Raw genomic sequence first — 20912 nt, forward strand, 5'->3', positions numbered from 1 at the left:
ATACGTCATCCTATCAACTCATTTTATTTTAAACTTTAAAAATACCAAATGGCTTCTAATTTAATATATTTTTAAGAAGAAAAGGGGCTGTGATATACTACCAGAAAAAAATTACCCCGCGTAAAGAGTTACAAATTATTATGATGCACAGCCAGAACCATCAAACAAATTTCTTGCAATTGAAGGGTTTTGGTTGTCTTCAAACTATTCAAAAAGTTAAAGTTGAGGGACTTAGATTCGTTTATGAAAGTTGTCTCTAAGCCGAAAGACAAACTCTAAATAACGAAATACGATAAAAGTAACAGGATAAATGTTTGTCTGTACCGTTGGATCTCACCAATCGCAAAACCAATATGGTTCTCCTTTACAATGTGGTTTCTCATTGGGATCCATCAAAAGTTTATAAACGCTTTTTTGGTTGGAAGACGGTACCACCACCATCACAAGAGAAAAAATCATATGAACTATATTTTTGCTAAATTTTCCTTAAAAAATCGAAAAAAGAGATTGGATGATCGACTAGGCCTCTAGGGGCGTTGCTGCTAGTGTTTAAAAATAGGAATATATATATTTAAATGCAGCTTTTTCTACAAACAACGAAATTAATAAGAAAAAATCACAAAACCTTTATGTAATTTTAAGAAAATTTGTGGGGCAACGCTTAGTTGCAATGACGATTTTGTTATATGCCCTCCAAATATTATTATAGATTTATTTCGCTTGTTGGCTAAACCTCATTCCTGATTTAAATGAAAAGATACCTGGGATCTAGAACTTCTTCCAATTAGTTTGTACCAAGTATCCAATCCAGTACTCGGAATATCCTGAATTTAATAAGCATTATATAATATGATTCTCCCTTACATAAGTTTAATGACTTTTTAGGGGGATGGTACCACCGCCCTCCTTTTCTTTTAAGAATAAATTGATAATGGAGGTGTCGATTCTGCCCCCACATCTAGTGCCCATAGAGACTTCTAGGGGCATAGTCGCTAGTAATATCTTAGTTAAGGTTGTGATATCTAAAGCTGCATAATTTACTTAGATTTTGATTTTTTTTACCATTTTGTAAAAATTATTTTTTACCACGCTTTTATATATTGTTTAAATTGTCCTTATTTGTTTAAGTTTTATAATACTTTTTTTTATTAGGATAATTCTATTTACAACACTTAATTAGACTGTCATAACATATTTTTCAGGTTAAAAATTTTGGGACTTGATAAAGATGTACAATAACTAGCAGTGCCCTAACTTTTCCGCCTCTGAAATAAAAAAATGAACTTACATTTATTGGAATTGTAACACAACCTAAGAAATCATCTTGATCACCTCCCCTAAATAAGAATTACAATTACAATTTAGTACACTTCGAGGCTCTAACATCCTATTAATTATTGCAGACGGCTAACCCTTTAATCGCACATGCAGTGGTTGTCTGGAAGTGCTAACTGTGCATAGAAATGATTGTGCCTGTTTAGAGCCAAAGTATTCCATCTACATTAACTACGAACATCTGACATAGCTGCAGTAGGTACAAATTTAAGCGTCATTATATATTGACATTCTATTTAAAAAAATATATTGTCGATATGATTTTTTGTTTCTTAACTCTCCTTAAAAAGAATAAAATTTGAGTAAGTTTAACTCTAAAAGCCCTAAAACGCATGGGCAATAATATACGCTAGTATTCGAGTTTCTACGCTGTTAGATATCACCGTACCTGGCGGATTGGGCCACTTGTTTGAAAAACCTTCGCATCCCTTTCACACCTTTAACCTGTAAATAATCAAACTTGAATTTTAAGATTTGGTCTTTCAATCAGTTATGTATTGTCGTAAAGGAAAGTTGTCTGTAGCGAAGGGGTTATCACTGCTCAACTGTTCACTTGCAAGCTATTAACAAAATATGCAATTCCAAACCCTCATTGAATGTACTAGGTTTCTATGCAATAACATAGTTAGTTTAGCTTATTTATGAGTTTATTGGAAGTAATAGTCCTTGTTTGATGATTGGATAACTCCTACCTGATTTAATTTACCAACAGCTTCCATCACACTAATCTCATCATCATGGTCCCTAAACAGTTTATTCAAGTCATTGACTGATTGACCGACCCTAGCTGGTTATGGGGTCTGACATACAAAGGCTCGAAGCCTAACGCCAGCAGTCTGTAAGCCTCATGGTGAAAGAAATCAATCTTTTACAATTTTAAAAATAAACTATAAAAAAATCTTCATAGCAACCAAACGGGTTTTATTTTCAGGCTTAGTCGCTGCTGATGCGCAGCTGCCGAGCCTTGCTACATATTAACCAATACAATACAAAGTAATCTTTCTTAAAGAGATATATTGAAAAGAAGCCGCTGTTTCAATAGTTCGCCACTGCTATTTTTTATTAGTACAGTAAAAAATGTCATTTAGAGCTGATACAGCTGCAAATGCCATATTGGAAGCTGTCAATGGCTTGAGATAAAAACATATAATCAATAGACAGTTTGTAGCTGAGGCTGAGGTTTAGGTAGGGTAAAATTAAAGCTGCTTCTAAAATGCGTTGATGCTGAAACAAGGCTGAGGCTGAGTTTAGATGCAGCTTAGAGTCAGCAATTATAATGGCATCTGCTGAGCCTTGATATAATTTCGAAACCATGTCAGAAAGACAAATATTTTTTTTTCTTTCAAAGTAATATTTTATAAATGCGATTAAAAGGCTTCTTGTAAGGATTTGCTTTTAGAGAAATTAAAAGTATTTTATTATAATCCGCTTTAAGTTAAAATTGAAATAGTATACACTTTGTACCTATATTATTTTTAACTTATCTCTTTGCTTTTTTTAGAACTATCTTCTCTAACTCAATATTTTTCTTTTTTTCGAGTATGGCTCCGAATCCATTCAATTTCCGCTGTATTAAAACTGTTCTGAGCCATACTGAAACATTGTTTGGTATTATAGAGAAGTGCACACGAATAATAAATTAAAAATCATAAAATTCATACCAGTTTTGTTTGCCCCTCGGAGCCAACTAAACTAAAATTTATACTAATTTTTTTATTTTATTGCCGTGAAAAACTGTCTATAATACCATGTGATTTTAACTGCCATTATGAATTCGATATATTAGATTTTTTATAGATGTTTGACCACAACCTATGTAGCAAACCCTTAAATTAATATCAAATGAATGAAGAAAAAAAAAACTATTTAGTAGCTTCGATAATAAAATGAAATCTTACCAAATATCCAAATGCAGACAGTCAGAATTAGGATCGTCAATATCACTGAAAAATTTAAATAATTTTTACATAGAAAGAGAAAAATATTTTAAAATCCATAAATTTTTGTAAATGTTTACATCAAAACATTTCTTTTGAAAGTTAATAATATTCACTAAACTTATTAAGAATTAACTTATCTTTTTTTGGCGTAGCTTTTACACATTTAGGATCATTTACGGATAGATTTGATCGTTAGAAATTGTCGAAAAAATAATAGAAAGTCCTTACATACATTTTAAACATTATAATTGGAAACATTGGAAAATTGCCTAAGCTTTTTAAAAAGCTATATGTTATAAAAAATGAACTTACAAACGAAATTTTTCTTCCCAAACAGGATTAAGCGTGGCTGTTTTTACACTGGTTCCTTGGATAAACTTAGCTGGTAGCTGATTTCTAAGAAAATATATTTTTAAAATCATATTTAAGTCAAAGCTGCATCTGACTTTAAAATCACTGAATCTCACAAGAAAAAAAACATCTCTTTGTTTATCATGAGATGCCAAACAAATATGGTATATGTTCTGATTTTTAAGATTATTAAAGTCTTTTATCCTCCCCCACCTCCCCCCACACACATACGAACACAGTAAAAGTGTCGGACTGATTATGACGTAAATAAATAAACTAGCCAATGAGAGGCCACTATAAATTTTACCATTGGTCAATAATGGCATCTCATTGGCTAATTTTTTTGTTACGTCATAATCAGTCCGACACTTTTACTGTGTTCCACACATACCCTAAAACTTGACCTTGATGTAGAATTGGATGTTGAATGTACGTGGATATTCGACAGGGTAAAAATTAGCTTGTTAAAATGGAACTTGTTTATTGGTCTGTTCATTCATCCAAAAGGAGGGAAAGGGATGGGGTAAGAGGGCTGGAAGGGGGAGAATTGTTATTTCAACCCCGCTGTAAGTTTCATTTTATTAGATAACATGAAAATTTATTGTTAGATCCAAGCAATAATATATTCATTCCCTTAGCCAATAATTAACTTTAATGGAAACCGTCTACGAGATCTTACTTAACATACTCTTATACAGAACCACGCTATTTTATAAAAAAGATAAATAATAAAATCTTATTTTAAATTTTAAATTTGACCAATTAGTGCCAAATAAATTTGTACAAATATGTCAAAACCATTTTCAAATGTCTGAACCAACTTTTCGTCAACTAAGTAAAGTACATTTTTATTTTTTAATCTAGAAAATTTAAGTTTTAATCCAAACATAATTGTTTTGCATTGTAAAAATGTTAAAGATTAAATATGATAAATATAAATAATTCTCATATAAAAATAACAGGATCTCTAAGTGTCTGTGTTTAATTGCTGAACCGATTGGGTTCTCCTTAACAGGTTAGCTTCTCATAGGTCCTTTGAAGGTTAATGGTTCTATAAAATTAAAACTATTTAAATTTTAATTTTATTGTTGTGCTGTTCTTACAAAAAAAACATACCATATTCCCCCTCATATCTACAAGATACCAAATTCAGAAAAAGAAATACTTTTTGTATTTAAAAAAATTACCTTCCTTTGTCCTCTCCCTGAAAATTTAAAAATTAATATAAATGAACTTACGCCATGCTGCCACGTCTGTTGGCATCTTGATTTGATAAATTACTCTACAAAATTTTCATTTAAGCTACATATATTTTATATTTAAGACACGAAATAGATGTCGGTTTCCCTAAAGTGTCTAGTCGATCACAAAACTTCCCCTACTTACACCGAAATGAATTAAGATACGGGGGTAGAGTAAAGTGTTGTGTGCTTTTAGGTCTAGTAAAGTTAGATAATAATAGGAACAGAGTAGCCCCGCAGAACTTAGACACCACAGGCTAATACTCCCCCCCCTCAGGGATTGTTCAGCATGAAAATATTTCAAATATAATAAGTAAATAAAACACACTAGTAGGCAATTAATTGAGGAGATTAGGAAAAAGAGATACCTAAAGGAAGTGGTAGTGGTGGTGGTGGGGGGGGGGGGGAGGGGGGTGATGCAAATACGGCGTTAGCAATAGAGCAAATCGTATGAGACAATATTGGAGAACAGACAGACCTATAGATATGACATGAAGAGTAGCTCCGCTTCTGCTAGAAATTTCCACGAAATATCGTTTTTAATTGTAAGGTTAAATGAGAAATTCCTGTGAACTGTGATGGTTAAATTTACTTTTTAATCCTGGAGAATTGTCGCCTCGCTTCCGGAAACTAAACTTCTCTCGCAGACTGAAAAAGAAATGGTGTGCTATTACTTCCCCTTAACACTTCAAATAAATAAAGCTTCATAATCGCAAATTATTGATACAGCTTATTATCTCAAATCCCCTTTTCTTCATATTTACAAATAAACAACCGCTCCATTGAAAAAAATGTTTAAATGCGCACGGAATTAATTGCACATCCAATCTTAGGTTAAAATAAATTTTGTCTTTATTAAAAAAAAGCTTTAGCTAACTCCTGTAAAACAAAACTTGTTGAGCTATACTTTGCTTCAAAGGGACGGATAGACACCATATTGTTTGGTATTGCTATTATGGAAATTAAAATATGTAAAAAAATTTGTATTCCTTTTCTTTCTATAAATCATCTATATATTAATCCCTTATATAAAAGAATCATGATGTCTTCTGTCAATCTGTTTGTACCGAAAGATCTTGATAACGCTGAAACAATAATGCTCTCCTTTATAATGTAGCATATCATAGGTCTAGGAAAGAATTATAACTGTTTTGGGTGATGGTACAACAACCCTCCCAAGAGAAATCGTCACAAGAAAAAAATTTCCCAACCTCATAAAATATTTACTTTTTCTTTAAAAATTTAAATAAAAAACGGGCGGGGGACTTCTAGGGACGTAGCCGCAAGTAAACATATAAAGATGGCCTCGGCACAAATATAAACAGCTCAAAGTTTACATTGCAATGTAAAAATCAATTTTACTTTGTAAAAGTGCTCATCTTATTTTGATGAATACATCTTGATTGTACAGCTCAAGATGCTCTAAAAATATTTACAAAAAGTTGGAAAATAAGTTTACCATGAAGTATGCAACTTTAAACTTAAAAAACAATAACATCATCTTTTCTAAATATATTTCTATTTATGTATAGCATGGCTTGGCAACGGTGCTATAAGCTTAAAATTAAAACCAACTTGTGTGCAGAAATAAAATTCCGAAAACATGTATGTTTGTTCAGGAACAGGTTTAGACAATCAGCTATATTTTAAAGTTTTTGTATGTCGATTTCACTGAGGCTTAAGACGCAAATGTTTAAACATCAAATGTTAATTAAGGTGATATAATGTAATGTCAAGTGTACCTTAATTTCAAATAAATTGAATATGTTAAACAGTTCAAGTTAAATTCTTTTATTGAAATGACAAACCTTAGAAGCATTAATGAAAAAGTGCTGAATTATCCAATTCATGTTATTATAAAGGTAAGACATGAAAGCTTAAGGCCTTGCTGGACCTTGGGCAAAATTTTGCCTACAAAATTTTTAAAAAATCATTAACCCTTAGTTCAGTGTTCTCAAAATAGCCCTCAGGGAAAGCAAGAAATCTAAATTCTATTGGTGCCCAAAGTATTGCGATTTTACTATGGTTTTAAAACTTTGGGTATTTTTTCAAACTTGCTTGGTTGAGAAAAAAAAACTAGCAGTGTTAATTTGTTTATCATAATTGGGAGTGTATATTGCAGATAAGTTTTTTGTCGATTGTCTCATCCCTTAAGATTCCTGATTTTACCTAAACCTGATTTGAAATGAAGTTACCAACAGTTTTATAGCTGATGTTGAAGTGATAATTGCTTGGGATAAAAACCTGTTTATTTTCAAACCTTTCGCTATAATAACTATGAATGATTTTATAAGAAAATTTAATTTCAGTACATCAAAGGTAACAAAAAAGGTTGCTTTCAATTCAAATTCGTAGCTTCCTTTTTATTTCCATCATCTTTATCTAAAGATATTTCTTTTAAAAAATAGTAGTCAGAAAATTAATATTATGGGTATATGCACGGGTCTTTCTAGAATCCTATAAAGTACAGGGCGAGTACAGACATAGAAAATGCGAGAATTATAAACAGATTTCCGCGGATATAGAATGTACAATTATAAGATTAAAAGATGGTTTTGATCTTATGATTGTACATTTTTATATTCATAGAAAGCTGGATATAATAGATGCTAACCATATTTTTTTCGTATGGATGAGAACCGGTTCCTATCCACCCGATTTGAATGAATACGAGAAAATAGTATTTACGCTTTCATTGATTTTTTTAGGCTTTTATGATTATTTTGCCTTGACTGTATAGGTAATTTTTGGGGCTTATTGCAGATTCTACTAATGTGCAACATTAAATTTCTTCAGTCGCATTTCCATAATTCCTTAGTGAATTTTATTCAAAGATTATCTGTTCCTGTAAATTGACGATTTATTTTACATTTTCTTCTATTTGTCTTTAAATCAAAGATTATATGTAACTATTCTTTTTTTAGGCAAAAGAAAATATCTAGGATATGGAACTACTGAAAAACAGGGAAAAGGAGTTCAAGTACGATAAAATGTTGCCGGAATGGAGCATTACAAAAAACTGTAAAGGCTGCTCAAAAATACTTTTAAAATTTGGCTTTTTCAGATAATTAAGATTTAAAAAAAAATTAAGATAAAGATCCAAATAAAGATTTACACAGTACATATTACCTAGTGTATTTTTTAGTCTTATTTTCCGTGATTTCAATCTCTCCGTTATCACTGCTATCTGATCTAGTAACACAAAAATGAATTTTAGATTAAAGGCAAAAAGTATTTAAAGATTATCTTTGTTAAATGCTTTAAGTAACATACTAAGAAATAAAAATATAATAAGGGAATTTCGTACATTAATTCGACAATCAAAAGCTTTTAAACAATCGTCTCATGTTTATTGATGTTCGCATACTTTAACACTATTTGCAAATAAATTAATACATCTTTATTTTAACAATTCAGGTAATCATATTCTATTGATAGCCTCCATGAAACTTAAATCAAGGGAGTGTAATAATCAATCAAATTAGCATCTTTTGGATGTTCATAGCTGGTATCAATAGAATATGATTAGTATTACTACCTGGATGTATGTTCATAGCTGGTATCAATAGAATATGATTAGTATTACTACCTTGATGTATGTTCATAGCTGGTATCAATAGAATATGATTAGTATTACTACCTGGATGTATGTTGATAGCTGGAATCAATAGAATATGATTAGTATTACTACCTGGATGTATGTTCATAGCTGGTATCAATAGAATATGATTAGTATTACTACCTGGATGTATGTTGATAGCTGGAATCAATAGAATATGATTAGTATTACTACCTGGATGTATGTTGATAGCTGGTATCAATAGAATATGATTAGTATTACTACCTGGATGTATGTTGATAGCTGGTATCAATAGAATATGATTAGTATTACAACCTGGATGTATGTTCATAGCTGGTATCAATAGAATATGATTAGTATTACTACCTGGATGTATGTTCATAGCTGGTATCAATAGAATATGATTAGTATTACTACCTGGATGTATGTTCATAGCTAGTATCAATAGAATATGATTAGTATTACAACCTGGATGGATGTTCATAGCTGGTATCAATAGAATATGATTAGTATTACTACCTTGATGTATGTTCATAGCTGGTATCAATAGAATATGATTAGTATTACTACCTGGATGTATGTTGATAGCTGGAATCAATAGAATATGATTAGTATTACTACCTGGATGTATGTTCATAGCTGGTATCAATAGAATATGATTAGTATTACTACCTGGATGTATGTTGATAGCTGGAATCAATAGAATATGATTAGTATTACTACCTGGATGTATGTTGATAGCTGGTATCAATAGAATATGATTAGTATTACTACCTGGATGTATGTTGATAGCTGGTATCAATAGAATATGATTAGTATTACTACCTGGATGTATGTTCATAGCTAGTATCAATAGAATATGATTAGTATTACTACCTGGATGTATGTTGATAGCTGGTATCAATAGAATATGATTAGTATTACTACCTGGATGTATGTTCATAGCTAGTATCAATAGAATATGATTAGTATTACAACCTGGATGGATGTTCATAGCTGGTATCAATAGAATATGATTAGTATTACTACCTGGATGTATGTTGATAGCTGGTATCAATAGAATATGATTAGTATTACTACCTGGATGTATGTTCATAGCTAGTATCAATAGAATATGATTAGTATTACAACCTGGATGGATGTTCATAGCTGGTATCAATAGAATATGATTAGTATTACTACCTGGATGGATGTTCATTGCTGGTATTAATAGAATATGATTAGTATTACTACCTGGATGTATGTTGATAGCTGGTATCAATAGAATATGATTAGTATTACTACCTGGATGGATGTTCATTGCTGGTATTAATAGAATATGATTAGTATTACAACCTGGATGTATGTTCATAGCTGGTATCAATAGAATATGATTAGTATTACTACCTGGATGTATGTTCATAGCTGGTATCAATAGAATATGATTAGTATTACTACCTGGATGTATGTTCATAGCTGGTATCAATAGAATATGATTAGTATTACTACCTGGATGTATGTTCATAGCTAGTATCAATAGAATATGATTAGTATTACTACCTGGATGTATGTTGATAGCTGGTATCAATAGAATATGATTAGTATTACTACCTGGATGTATGTTCATAGCTAGTATCAATAGAATATGATTAGTATTACAACCTGGATGGATGTTCATAGCTGGTATCAATAGAATATGATTAGTATTACTACCTGGATGGATGTTCATTGCTGGTATTAATAGAATATGATTAGTATTACTACCTGGATGTATGTTGATAGCTGGTATCAATAGAATATGATTAGTATTACTACCTGGATGGATGTTCATTGCTGGTATTAATAGAATATGATTAGTATTACTACCTGGATGTATGTTGATAGCTGGTATCAATAGAATATGATCAGTATTACTACCTGGATGTATGTTGATAGCTGGTATCAATAGAATATGATTAGTATTACTACCTGGATGGATGTTCATAGCTGGTATCAATAGAAAGCTGTGACATTTGGGAGAAGAGTCGGGGACGTGAAGAGCTTGTTGTGCTTGTGGCCTAAAGTATACAAATAAACAAAATTTAGGGGTTCAAAGATTTTGGGATGGTGATAACACCTCACCCCACACCAAAAAATATCCCAACTTTTATTATACATATATCCAATCATATTTTCATAGGATGTTATAACTCCTTTATCTGCCTCGCTTTTCTATTACGTCATAAGGATAAACACAATCCTACTAATTTGATATAAAAAACATCCTAATATTTTTACACGTTCACATCCTACTACTTAGCAGACCATGTAAATAATTCTATGGAAACTGTAATGACTCATCAAGAAAATATAATTAGTAAAGTCAAACGCTTCAAATTTGCAAGTCATTTTATAGTTTTATTATTTTAAAAAATTGCGTTTTGAATTTCTTTTTAACCTTTATTTCTCTGAGACAAACTGATTCTGGAAATCGTTGTCAAAGAAACATTCATATTTGTTATACTTATATTATTCAAAAGGATGTCTGTGTTTCTCTGTGTGGGTGTCCTTACCCGTGAGATGTCATTATGGCTCTCTTTTACAGTAAAGCTTCTTATAGGTCATTGGAAGATATTTCCTAGATTTTGTGGGGGGAAAAAGCTAGAATTGGCGGGTCGATATTCAATTCACCAACCCCCCTCCAACCCTTTTAGAATGCCCCTGGATTCTCGTAGCCTCAAATGATAGTACACTCAAACACTATATTTATAATTTGTGTTTTATGGCCATTTCGCTCTTGTTTGGAACATAAAATTGTAGTACCTGAATAACTGAGGAGGCAAAACCAGGACGAATTCCAAGCATACAGTAAGGATCACTGAAAAAACAAGGAAAATTATTTCCACTAGAAGCAAAGCTTACATGAAGATTACATAGCAAATATTCTGGGAAAAGACTGCTTTGTAAGATTAGTTGACATGTATATCATGAGAGGTAGTTTTGTTGACATACGTTCTCATTCGTTGGCTTAAAACTATTATTGAATATATGATGAGGTGGTTCAAACAAGCAGAGTACAAACTAAATTTTAAAAAAGTTTAATTGTCATCATCAATTTTGTCATCGGACAATACATTATTTATTCGTTTATTCGCGTATTCCTTTAGATCTCTGGGTGTAGCATGAGACATTTAAAGGCTAAACCTACAGCCACTGAAACAAATTTTGAGTAGCTTTGCGCTAAACATATTTTTAACAGTTATAGAACTATCTCAACCATAACATTTATAAATTAGTAACTACTGCTGCTTCATAACGAAATGAATTTCAAAGAAAAAAATCTTCATTATCAATCGCATCTCTTAGTGAAGTGAATCAAGCAAATCTAGCTTGGTCATTTATATTTATTAGTACTGCGTCAATATTTTTGGATCATGGAAAGAAAACGAAGTAGCGCATTTTCCCTGCAGGGCAATTATTAACATTTACCCTGCCTAACCTATAATAACATATCAAAAGCTACTCTGTGAAAATACGACGAAACCCACGACTTTATTTTATTTCCATGTTTTTTAAAAAAAAAAGACATCACGTGTTCTTCAAATAGTTCTAAAAATATTTTTTCTAGTTTCTAGAACACTTAAAAGTATTTTATTTTTTACTGTTAAAATATTTGTTCTATAGCTACTCAATAACTATGGTTAGGTTAAATATGGGTTGGAAGGGCCTCATAGGGTTAGAGCCCACAGATGGAGCTAATGATATGTAATTTCAAAAATTAAAAATAGGGGAAGAGGTTGGTGGGTAGAGATATGTTTAAAGGTCTATTTAAAGATATGACTAAAATAACTAAACCGTTCATAAATACGTCATAAACGAAAGCCTATTCATGGTAATCTGTATGTGATTTGCTAATAGTATATGTTTATTAAAGATATTATGTTTATAGTTAATGTAATCATATAAACTACCAGTTCAAATATGTATGCCTACAACCATGCCTGATTTACGTCACATATTAACACACAGATATTTAATTGCACAGACAAACACTAAAATCCTGGTCCAGAGCTAATGTTATAGCATGTACCTCTTGAATTTATTCAGTTATTTATTAACTCTCCTACCATCAACTTCTCTTTCTGGCTTTAAAAGGTAATGACTTAGTTGTTTGGCATGCATTGTAGTTTAAATTTAGGCCCCTTAGTACTTAGCATGAATTGAGCTCAGGCCTTATGTTAGAACTCTAACACTTAGCACAATTCACTGCTTGGGACTTAGGGCACATTTCTGTCCTACTCTACTTATAATTTTAACACTTATCCTGTAAATATTTTCATACTTAACTTATGCACTTGTAATATAAATACACTTTATAAAAACATTTTCCTTCCTTAATACTTAATATACTTATATAATTCTGATCGAATATCAAAACCAACCATTTATTCTTAGGTTAAAGCAATATAATACTTCGCGTGGGTCTTTTGTTGAGCTTCCACCAGCTCAACCAAATTCGTATTATACTTGTGGGAATAGAGGGTTAAGCATTCTAAACAAACGAACCGACGATGAGAATGTCTATGTGTATTACATTAAAATTAGGATTTAGTAGTACTCATAGAAGAGCGGTCTCCATACCTAACTATGGACAAACGCCCCATTCGCACACACAATGGTGCAACTTACCGGTTGTATCTTGGAAAAATTTTACTTCATAAATTTTTTTTTCTTTTTTTTCCTTACCGTACCCGAACCGCCTAAGGCAGGTATTTTTACCAAAATCGAATAATTGTAGTTATGGCAAAATCGGATTTACCAAAACCTGTGAAACTATTTGAGAGCAAGGTTAGGACTATGAGGCGTTTGAAGAGATAGGGACTGAAAGGCACGACACAAATGCAATTGAGAGCCTCGTGTACGAGCAGTTGCACTAGCTGACACTCTAGAGGCCCTAGAGAATGCTAGCATATTTGTGGCCATTGGTCGCCGCCCTATAAGGACACTCGCACTGGTTGACACTCTAGAGGCCCTAGAGAATACCAGCACACCGGCACCTCCATGTCCACCTCTCTTTAGTAAAACACTTGGGTTGGAACAATCTATGATTAAGCTATGTGCAAAATTTTGATTTTTTGGACTTAGTCAGAATTTTGAAATTTAGGAGTTGTGCTAGGTGGCGGAGTATATATATAAATCTTCGGACTTAGTATGATTTTTACTTATTCGGAAATTCTCTAAGTGTTGAAATACTTGAATCTTTGATACTTAAACCAGAACTTATTAAGAATCAAGCATGGAGTAACTTTTCATTTATAAGCTATCAAAATACTATTTGTAAAGGACCATTTTGAACTGTCTTATTTAATGAAAACTTAGGAGCAAATCCTATAGAACACGGGAAACGCTGTTAGTTGGGATACATATTGTCTTTGGAGCCATGTTTCTGAAACAATATGCCGAAAGCAGTTAGTACTCTTGAGTCGTAGTAAAGGGCCAAAAGATTATTACAAACTTGTAGCATTTATACTCAAGTTAAACTGTACTAATACTTTAATGCCGTTAGAACCGATTTTCTGAGATTTGCACTTACTTATACATGCCTAGGACTTATATTCTTAATGCAATTCTGATTTATATGCGGATGTATCAAAATAACTATTGCCTCCAAAAATTTTGAGTTAAACAAAATATTTCAAAGTCTCAAAGATATTCTCAACATCGATCGGTTGAGATGATATAAGTGTAGACAAATTGCTGTATGCAATTAGAAATAATTCCAGAGACTTCCTGAGACTCTGAGCAAAATATTCCACTTTTGGACTTAGCACCGTTTCTATTTCTTTTGTTACAGAGAGAATCTCGAATTTCTGGACTTATAGTAATTTTATGAAATTGTGAACTTGGTTGGAGATTTACCAAAATTCGGACTTGTAATAATTGCAATTTTTCCAACTAGATCAACAAATTTCATTTTCCACACTTAAAAGAAAAATTTTGTTTTAGAGTACTTCTGTCTTAGCCAAAATATTCCAATTATGGACTTAGAGAGATTCTATTTCTTTTGGTGAAGGATAATTCTAACGCTCTAATACTTTATAATTTTAAAATCCTTAACTTAGCGAGATTTGCACTTAGTCAAAATACTCCAACATTGGACTTAGAGTGATTCTATTTCTTTTGACTTATAGGCAATCTCTAAAGTAGCTTTGTGAATGAACTGTTAGGAAATTTCATCTCGGACAAAATATTCCACGTCTGGACTTAGAGTAATTCTATTTCTTTTGTCTCAAGATAAATTCACTATTTTTGTACTTAGCATAATTTCATTGAAAGGAAATTTTTTTTTGGACTTAGTCAAAATTCACTAATTTTTGTACTTAGTATAATTTCATTGAAAGGAAGTTTTTTTTGTACTTAGTCAAAATTCACTAATTTCATACTTAGGATAATTTCAATAAGAAAATTTTTTTTTGACTTAGTCAAAATTTATTAACTTTGCACTTAAGATATTTTCAGAATTTTTTTTTCCCTAAGCAGAAAAAAAAAAAAAAGAATTTTTTTTGATTTTGTACTTAGAATAATTTCATTAGAAACTTTTCGGACTTAGTCAAAATTTTCCAACTTTGGACTTAGAGTGATTCTATTTTATTTTGACTTAGAAAGTTTTTAATTCAATCTTAACTTAGAAAATTTTCTTTTGTTTGTATGTTCCTTACAAACATAAACATAAATACAATAAACAGTTCACTCAACAATAAGTAGGACATGAAAACTAAATTTTTACTTGCTTTGTTAATGCTAAAATTTCTATTTCATGTGCCGCCAGAATTCAACAGACAACTTGAGAAGAGTTATAAACCATCAATCATTAGTGATAGTGAATATTAGTGATTTAAAAGTATAGTCAACAACCTAAGCCCTATATGTAATTAAAAGCACACTTATAAGAGACAAAGTTCTAGTAACCAAACGCAGCAAAAGGTTGCAGCAGCCTATCTTGGGAGTCTTGGGACGTCTCTAAAAGAAGTAGCAAGTAATATTGGAAGTACTCTACTGTCTTTATAAAAATCCGGATTAAAACAAAGAAAGAACATTTTCTTTTTATACCATTGAGAAAATTTAATTTTACTTAGGATTATTAGCATAAAGTCTATAACCAAGTAAAATAAAGTGTGTACATATAGTCCATAATCTTTATAATCTAAAATTGTTACCTTTTTTAGAAAAAAGAGTGCACTAGTTCAGCTAATTTGATTTTCAATAATATTTGACCAAGCAATAACACCAACCTTGTAGTCTACTTTAAAGAGTTTGATTGACAACTTCCAGCGTATAGATTGATCACCTTGCGTAGGATATCACACTTCAGTAAGACACATAGAATTTTGTGTTCCCACTAATTAAGTGGAACACATCCGGTCTATAATAACCTTGAAAACAAACTGATTATATTCATATATATAGGACAATCTAAATTGAGTCTCAATAACATAGTTATAAGGATTGAAATCACAAGTGAAGCCCCATAATAATTCGCGAATAATACTTAGTAGGATTGGTAGGCATACCCTAATACAACTATAAGTATTGGGTGCGAGATCTTTGATATTCAGGCAAAACTGTTGCAATACTATTAGAATATAGACGATCCTTTGGGAGTGAACCTTAGTAAGTTATATTCATAAAGCCTTACAGGAATAAGCAGATTGTAAGCTACATATCCTTAGAGTGGAGTAAGAATTCAACAAGGATTATAAATTGCTGTTTTTCTCAACAATAACATTTGCTAGGAAAAGTCGACGCCTAAGCAAATAACAGTTAATTTGTGATAGTATATTAGCATACCCAAATTAACTTCGCTGCAAACCTTAACATTCTATTTAACTTTATAGCTAATTTGTACAGCTAAACAACCCACATTAGCTTTATAGGCAAATATAGAATAAGTCTAAGTAGAAGTGTTTCTACAGTTGAGCTTAATTAAGGATAAGAGTGCATTAGCGCACACTCCAGAATAAGATTCAAAGCTCACACGCAAGCATTCACGACGTAGAAACAACTGTAGGTGGAGTAGACAATACATACTCATCTATATTTAACAACTTTAAAAGAAAAATTTGTTATTGTAAACAATTTTTGATTGTTTTAACGTTAGGCGCATTAGTCAGTTTCTTCTTGTACCTCTGCTATTTAAATCCTAAAATAGTACAACATCTCATAAGCTTCTTTAAAGAACTCATAGAAAGTTTAAAAGCTTTAAGCTAGCTGTAATGCCATTATTTAATAAAAGTAAGAAAGATGACAACGCTGAAAAGGCGAACACTCCACGTCGAGGACGCTCGACGACGCCTGGAAGAAGAACTCCATCAGCTGATGCAGCTTCTGCAGGAGATGATACACGAAGAGAGGAACCAATGCCCAACCAGGAGGAACCAGAACAGAATGGTGAGAGAACCAAGACGCCAGAACCAGACACGGAATCTGTAAGATCCACACCCATGCGCGAGGACTCACCAGATGCACTGATCAGAGATCGATACGTTAGAGCAACACTATCAGATCCTCTGGGAAATTTCCTGTTCCCACAATTCCTGGATACAATAAGACTTTGTAACCCCAACCTACGTGTGGACTCAGAGGAACTTCTGTACCAACTACACACAGAGTATGAGGGAATACAAAGAGGAACAAAGACGTGAAGTTGAGTTAGAAGCCCAGCGTATTGTACAGGAGGAGAATGACAAACGCACTCAACGACACTTCAGTAACTTCACCAACCAAACTGGAATTAAACCACCAAGCAGCTATGCAAGCAAGAGCACCCTAAGCAACGATCAAAAGCTTAAGTTAGCCAATGGAACCTTCCCTCTCAAGCATTGCTTCAAAGGAGACGGCAAACCACCCTACATTACTGATTACCTATCAGAGATGAACACTGCTCAGGAGTTATGTAACCTCTCAAGATCAGAATTTGAAACCTTTATGCTTAGAACCACAACTGGCGAAGCATATACTACTATCCAGCAGAGTTTCAATCTTGGACTATCTATTGAAAGTGTCTACAATAGCTTACTGCTACAGTATGATATACTCATCAGCCCACAGGAAGCTCAAGCTAAGCTGATAGCCTTTAAGGGAACCAAAGCCATGTCATTCCCTAAGCTTGTCAGTACAATTCAGAATCTTGCCAGCAGAGCCGCTGTTCATTATACAGACAAGAAGGAAAGACAGAATGTATTCAACATAACTGCAGTGGAGGCACTCAAACGTAGCTTACCAACAAATAGCCGCAATATAGCATCTGAAAACCATCACAATCTCACACATGATCTTGGAAGATCCCCTACATATCATGAGTTGACCGCTTCCATGTATCCTAGAACTGAAGACCTAGATCTGGACCTACAGCAGAATGGTGTATCAGCCAGTTACAATGGAGATTTGTCGCTTCATAAAAAGACAAACAACACCAACTACTCACATGACAGGGATACAAGAATGAATAGAGACAAACAGCCTGCTAAAGTTGCCGCTACGTCAAGCTATTATAAAAGGCCAACAGTTAGAGAAGTTACTGCTAAACCAGCCTATCCTAAAACCTACAACAGAGAAAACAGGGATAACAGAGATAGACAACCACAAAAGAACACCAAACAAGATTATCATATCTCCTATGGAACATCCAATAAGCGCTACTGCGGTGCATGTGGTCAAAATTCACACAAAATATCAGATGGATGCAGACTACTGTGCGATGACCAAGGACGACAATATCAAACAGCACTAACATCCGGATACTGCCCAAGCTGTCACAAGAAGTATGGCAAAGACCTATACCACGCTCAACACCTATGCCCTGGACGACCAGCGATGATGGAACTGTACCATAGTGGTAAAGTAAGACCTGGTGGTGTGTTTAAACAGGCATATGAAGAATGGGTTGAGGCCAAAGCCAATGGACAATCCAAAGAGCGTGGCAGAACAAGTAGGGTTAACGCTATCACCGTTCGAATGGATCCTAATGACCCTAAGATTTTAGCGGTAGATAGCTCTGCAGCTATCATGGATGAAAATAGGAAAATGTACCTGAACTGTTCCGGCTGTATGTCAAATGGAAACTACGATGTATACATGACAGCTTTGTTTGACTCAGCAGCAGACAGAAATATCATGTCAACCAGCTATTTTGGTATGTTATTTGGAGTACAACAAAATGAGGTTAAGAACCATCTGGAAAAGAGTGACATGGTTCTTGTCAGCTATTCTGGACACAAAATCCCAGTAGCTGGAGAAATAACTCTCATGATTCGTCTCACACAATTCTCAGGCATCTATAGACCAGTACCATTTATGATTGTACCTGAGGAACACAAGAATGTCACACCTATGATCATCGGAATGAATGGCATTAGAGATCTCCAATTAGGGTTGACTTTCGTTGCGGACAACCACCCGCCAGCACCATATCTATACTCTATGTTCCATCCTGGGAGAGTACTAGATAGCCTGTTCTGTTCTGATTATGAGTTACAACTCTGCACAGGGACAATAGACAAAATTGACCCTAATGAAACTCAGACTATAGAAATGAACATCAACCATTTCTTCAACTTGGCTCCTGGAACAAAAGTCATTCTCAGCGATGACCACATTGCCAATGATAGAAATGGAGGAATTAAAATTCAACCTGGACAAACGCAACTGACTGTCAACAACCGAGGACAACTTAGTGGAAGAGCAATGATAACAAATGTCACTGAACATACAATCACTAACACTGTTATCACCGGATACTTGGAACCAAGCAACCAATTTGTAGTCAAGGAGATCACCACAGACTTTGATTTTACGCAATCATTCCTACACAATGTATCTGTGACAACTGAGCTAGATGAGATTGTACAAGCCCTGGAGCAACACGCAGAGAAAGCTACGGCTCCAGCCATCAATCAGATCTCACTAGACACCAGAAACAATTCAGTCCAACTCTTATAGCTACCAAAATACAGCGCCATCAATCTGGTAGAACGATCTTTTCCTTTAGCTGATGGATATATACCGAATCCTACAGCTATAAACAATGACACTCCAGTACCAGGAGTAGCCTTATCTGACTACCGTTCTAATATTGATGAAATTCTAACTACACCAGATCCCGAAAAGAATAAACTCTTTGAGAATAGTGATGACGTTATTGAACTTGGCTTAAAACATATAGCTGAATCTGATAACCTCATGGACTATGTAACAGAACCTACTGGCTATAGTGTGCCAAAGGACCAGTTTGTTAAACCAGAGGATCTTGTGGTGCTGTCAGACTATCCACCAGAGGTAAGACATTATATAGAAGACATATTCCTAAAATCTTACCCCGATATCATATCTACACATTCTACTGATAGAGGTAACATGAGTAAATATCTGGGCAATTATACAATTAGACTAAAACCTGGTCAAACTTTACCCCAGCATAAGAAATTATATTATTTATCACCCGTAGAGAAAATGCAAATGCAATCTATCTTAGAGTTTTTGTTAAAGAACGGCACCATTGAAAGAGCTAATTTGGATGGGGATTCCTATAACAACTATGCAAGCCCAGCTTATCTGATTCCAAAGTCGGATCAGGGGAGCTGTCCTCGTTTAATTGTAAATTTTCAACAATTGAATCCTTGTCTGCAGTCTGAACCTGCACTGCTACCCACAGCAGAAAATTTGATTCAGTCACTAAGGGATAAATTTGTGCATAGTAGTAGTGACATGGCTAACGCTTTTCATAGTATAACGCTAGAACCTTCTTGCAGAGACCTAACATTGTTTGCAACCCCATTAGGAGCTTTTAGACACGCATCCTTACCAACCAGCATTAAGACTTCACCTGAAAGTCTATCACGATTTATGGAAAAGATATTACACTGGGAATTGGTTTATGATGATAATGGTAATGTTGTAATGGACGGTGATTTAGCCAAAATGGTATACTCACCTATCCCAGAAGTCCAACACATTTATGATGATTTCATTGTCTCAACTGAACTAGCTAAAACTAGATCAGAATCATTGAATATACATTTTAAGATTTTGAAGAAAGTTATGGGGAGAATACACACGCATAAAGGAAAGATTAGTTTAAAGAAATCACAACTTTTTAAAAGTAGGGTAAATTTCTTTGGGTTCTTCATTTCACATAATTATTGCTGTGTAGATCAAAGGCGAGTACAAAAACTTCTAAATATTCCCATGCCTACTGATATTACTATAATGAGATCTTTTATGGGAGTACTACAAAGTATGCATAAACATTTAAGATTTGATATTATGGCTCCTACACATATTCTAACTTCACTTACATCTACTAGATTAGGTAAAACTTTTGTCCCAACTCCAGAACAAAGACAAGCATTCGAAGACATTAAGAAAGCTTTAGCTTCAGGACCAATTTTTAGCAAATTAGTTAACTTATCGGCACCTAAGATTATCTTGTCAGATGCAGCCGGCACCTCA

At 33.4% G+C, this 20912-nt stretch overlaps 1 protein-coding gene across 1 annotated transcript in view; it reads right to left on the reverse strand.

The window, feature by feature from the left end:
• The window catches only part of unc-13-4A (BAI1 associated protein 3), a 253039-nt gene that overhangs the window by 163869 nt on the left and 68258 nt on the right, over positions 1 to 20912 (reverse strand). Inside the window, exons 17-27 of the mRNA XM_080174126.1 lie at positions 11229 to 11283; positions 10395 to 10483; positions 7997 to 8059; positions 5434 to 5515; positions 4865 to 4908; positions 3588 to 3671; positions 3234 to 3278; positions 2028 to 2079; positions 1724 to 1779; positions 1289 to 1337; positions 762 to 824 (exon numbers count right to left, since the gene is read on the reverse strand). Coding sequence (XP_080030252.1) covers positions 762 to 824; positions 1289 to 1337; positions 1724 to 1779; positions 2028 to 2079; positions 3234 to 3278; positions 3588 to 3671; positions 4865 to 4908; positions 5434 to 5515; positions 7997 to 8059; positions 10395 to 10483; positions 11229 to 11283 — 682 coding nt within the window. The remainder of the gene's footprint in view (positions 1 to 761; positions 825 to 1288; positions 1338 to 1723; positions 1780 to 2027; positions 2080 to 3233; positions 3279 to 3587; positions 3672 to 4864; positions 4909 to 5433; positions 5516 to 7996; positions 8060 to 10394; positions 10484 to 11228; positions 11284 to 20912) is intronic.

This window comes from Acartia tonsa, chromosome 10 (assembly GCF_053477335.1).
Source record: "Acartia tonsa isolate MP-2025a chromosome 10, ASM5347733v1, whole genome shotgun sequence".
NCBI lineage: Eukaryota > Metazoa > Arthropoda > Copepoda > Calanoida > Acartiidae > Acartia > Acartia tonsa.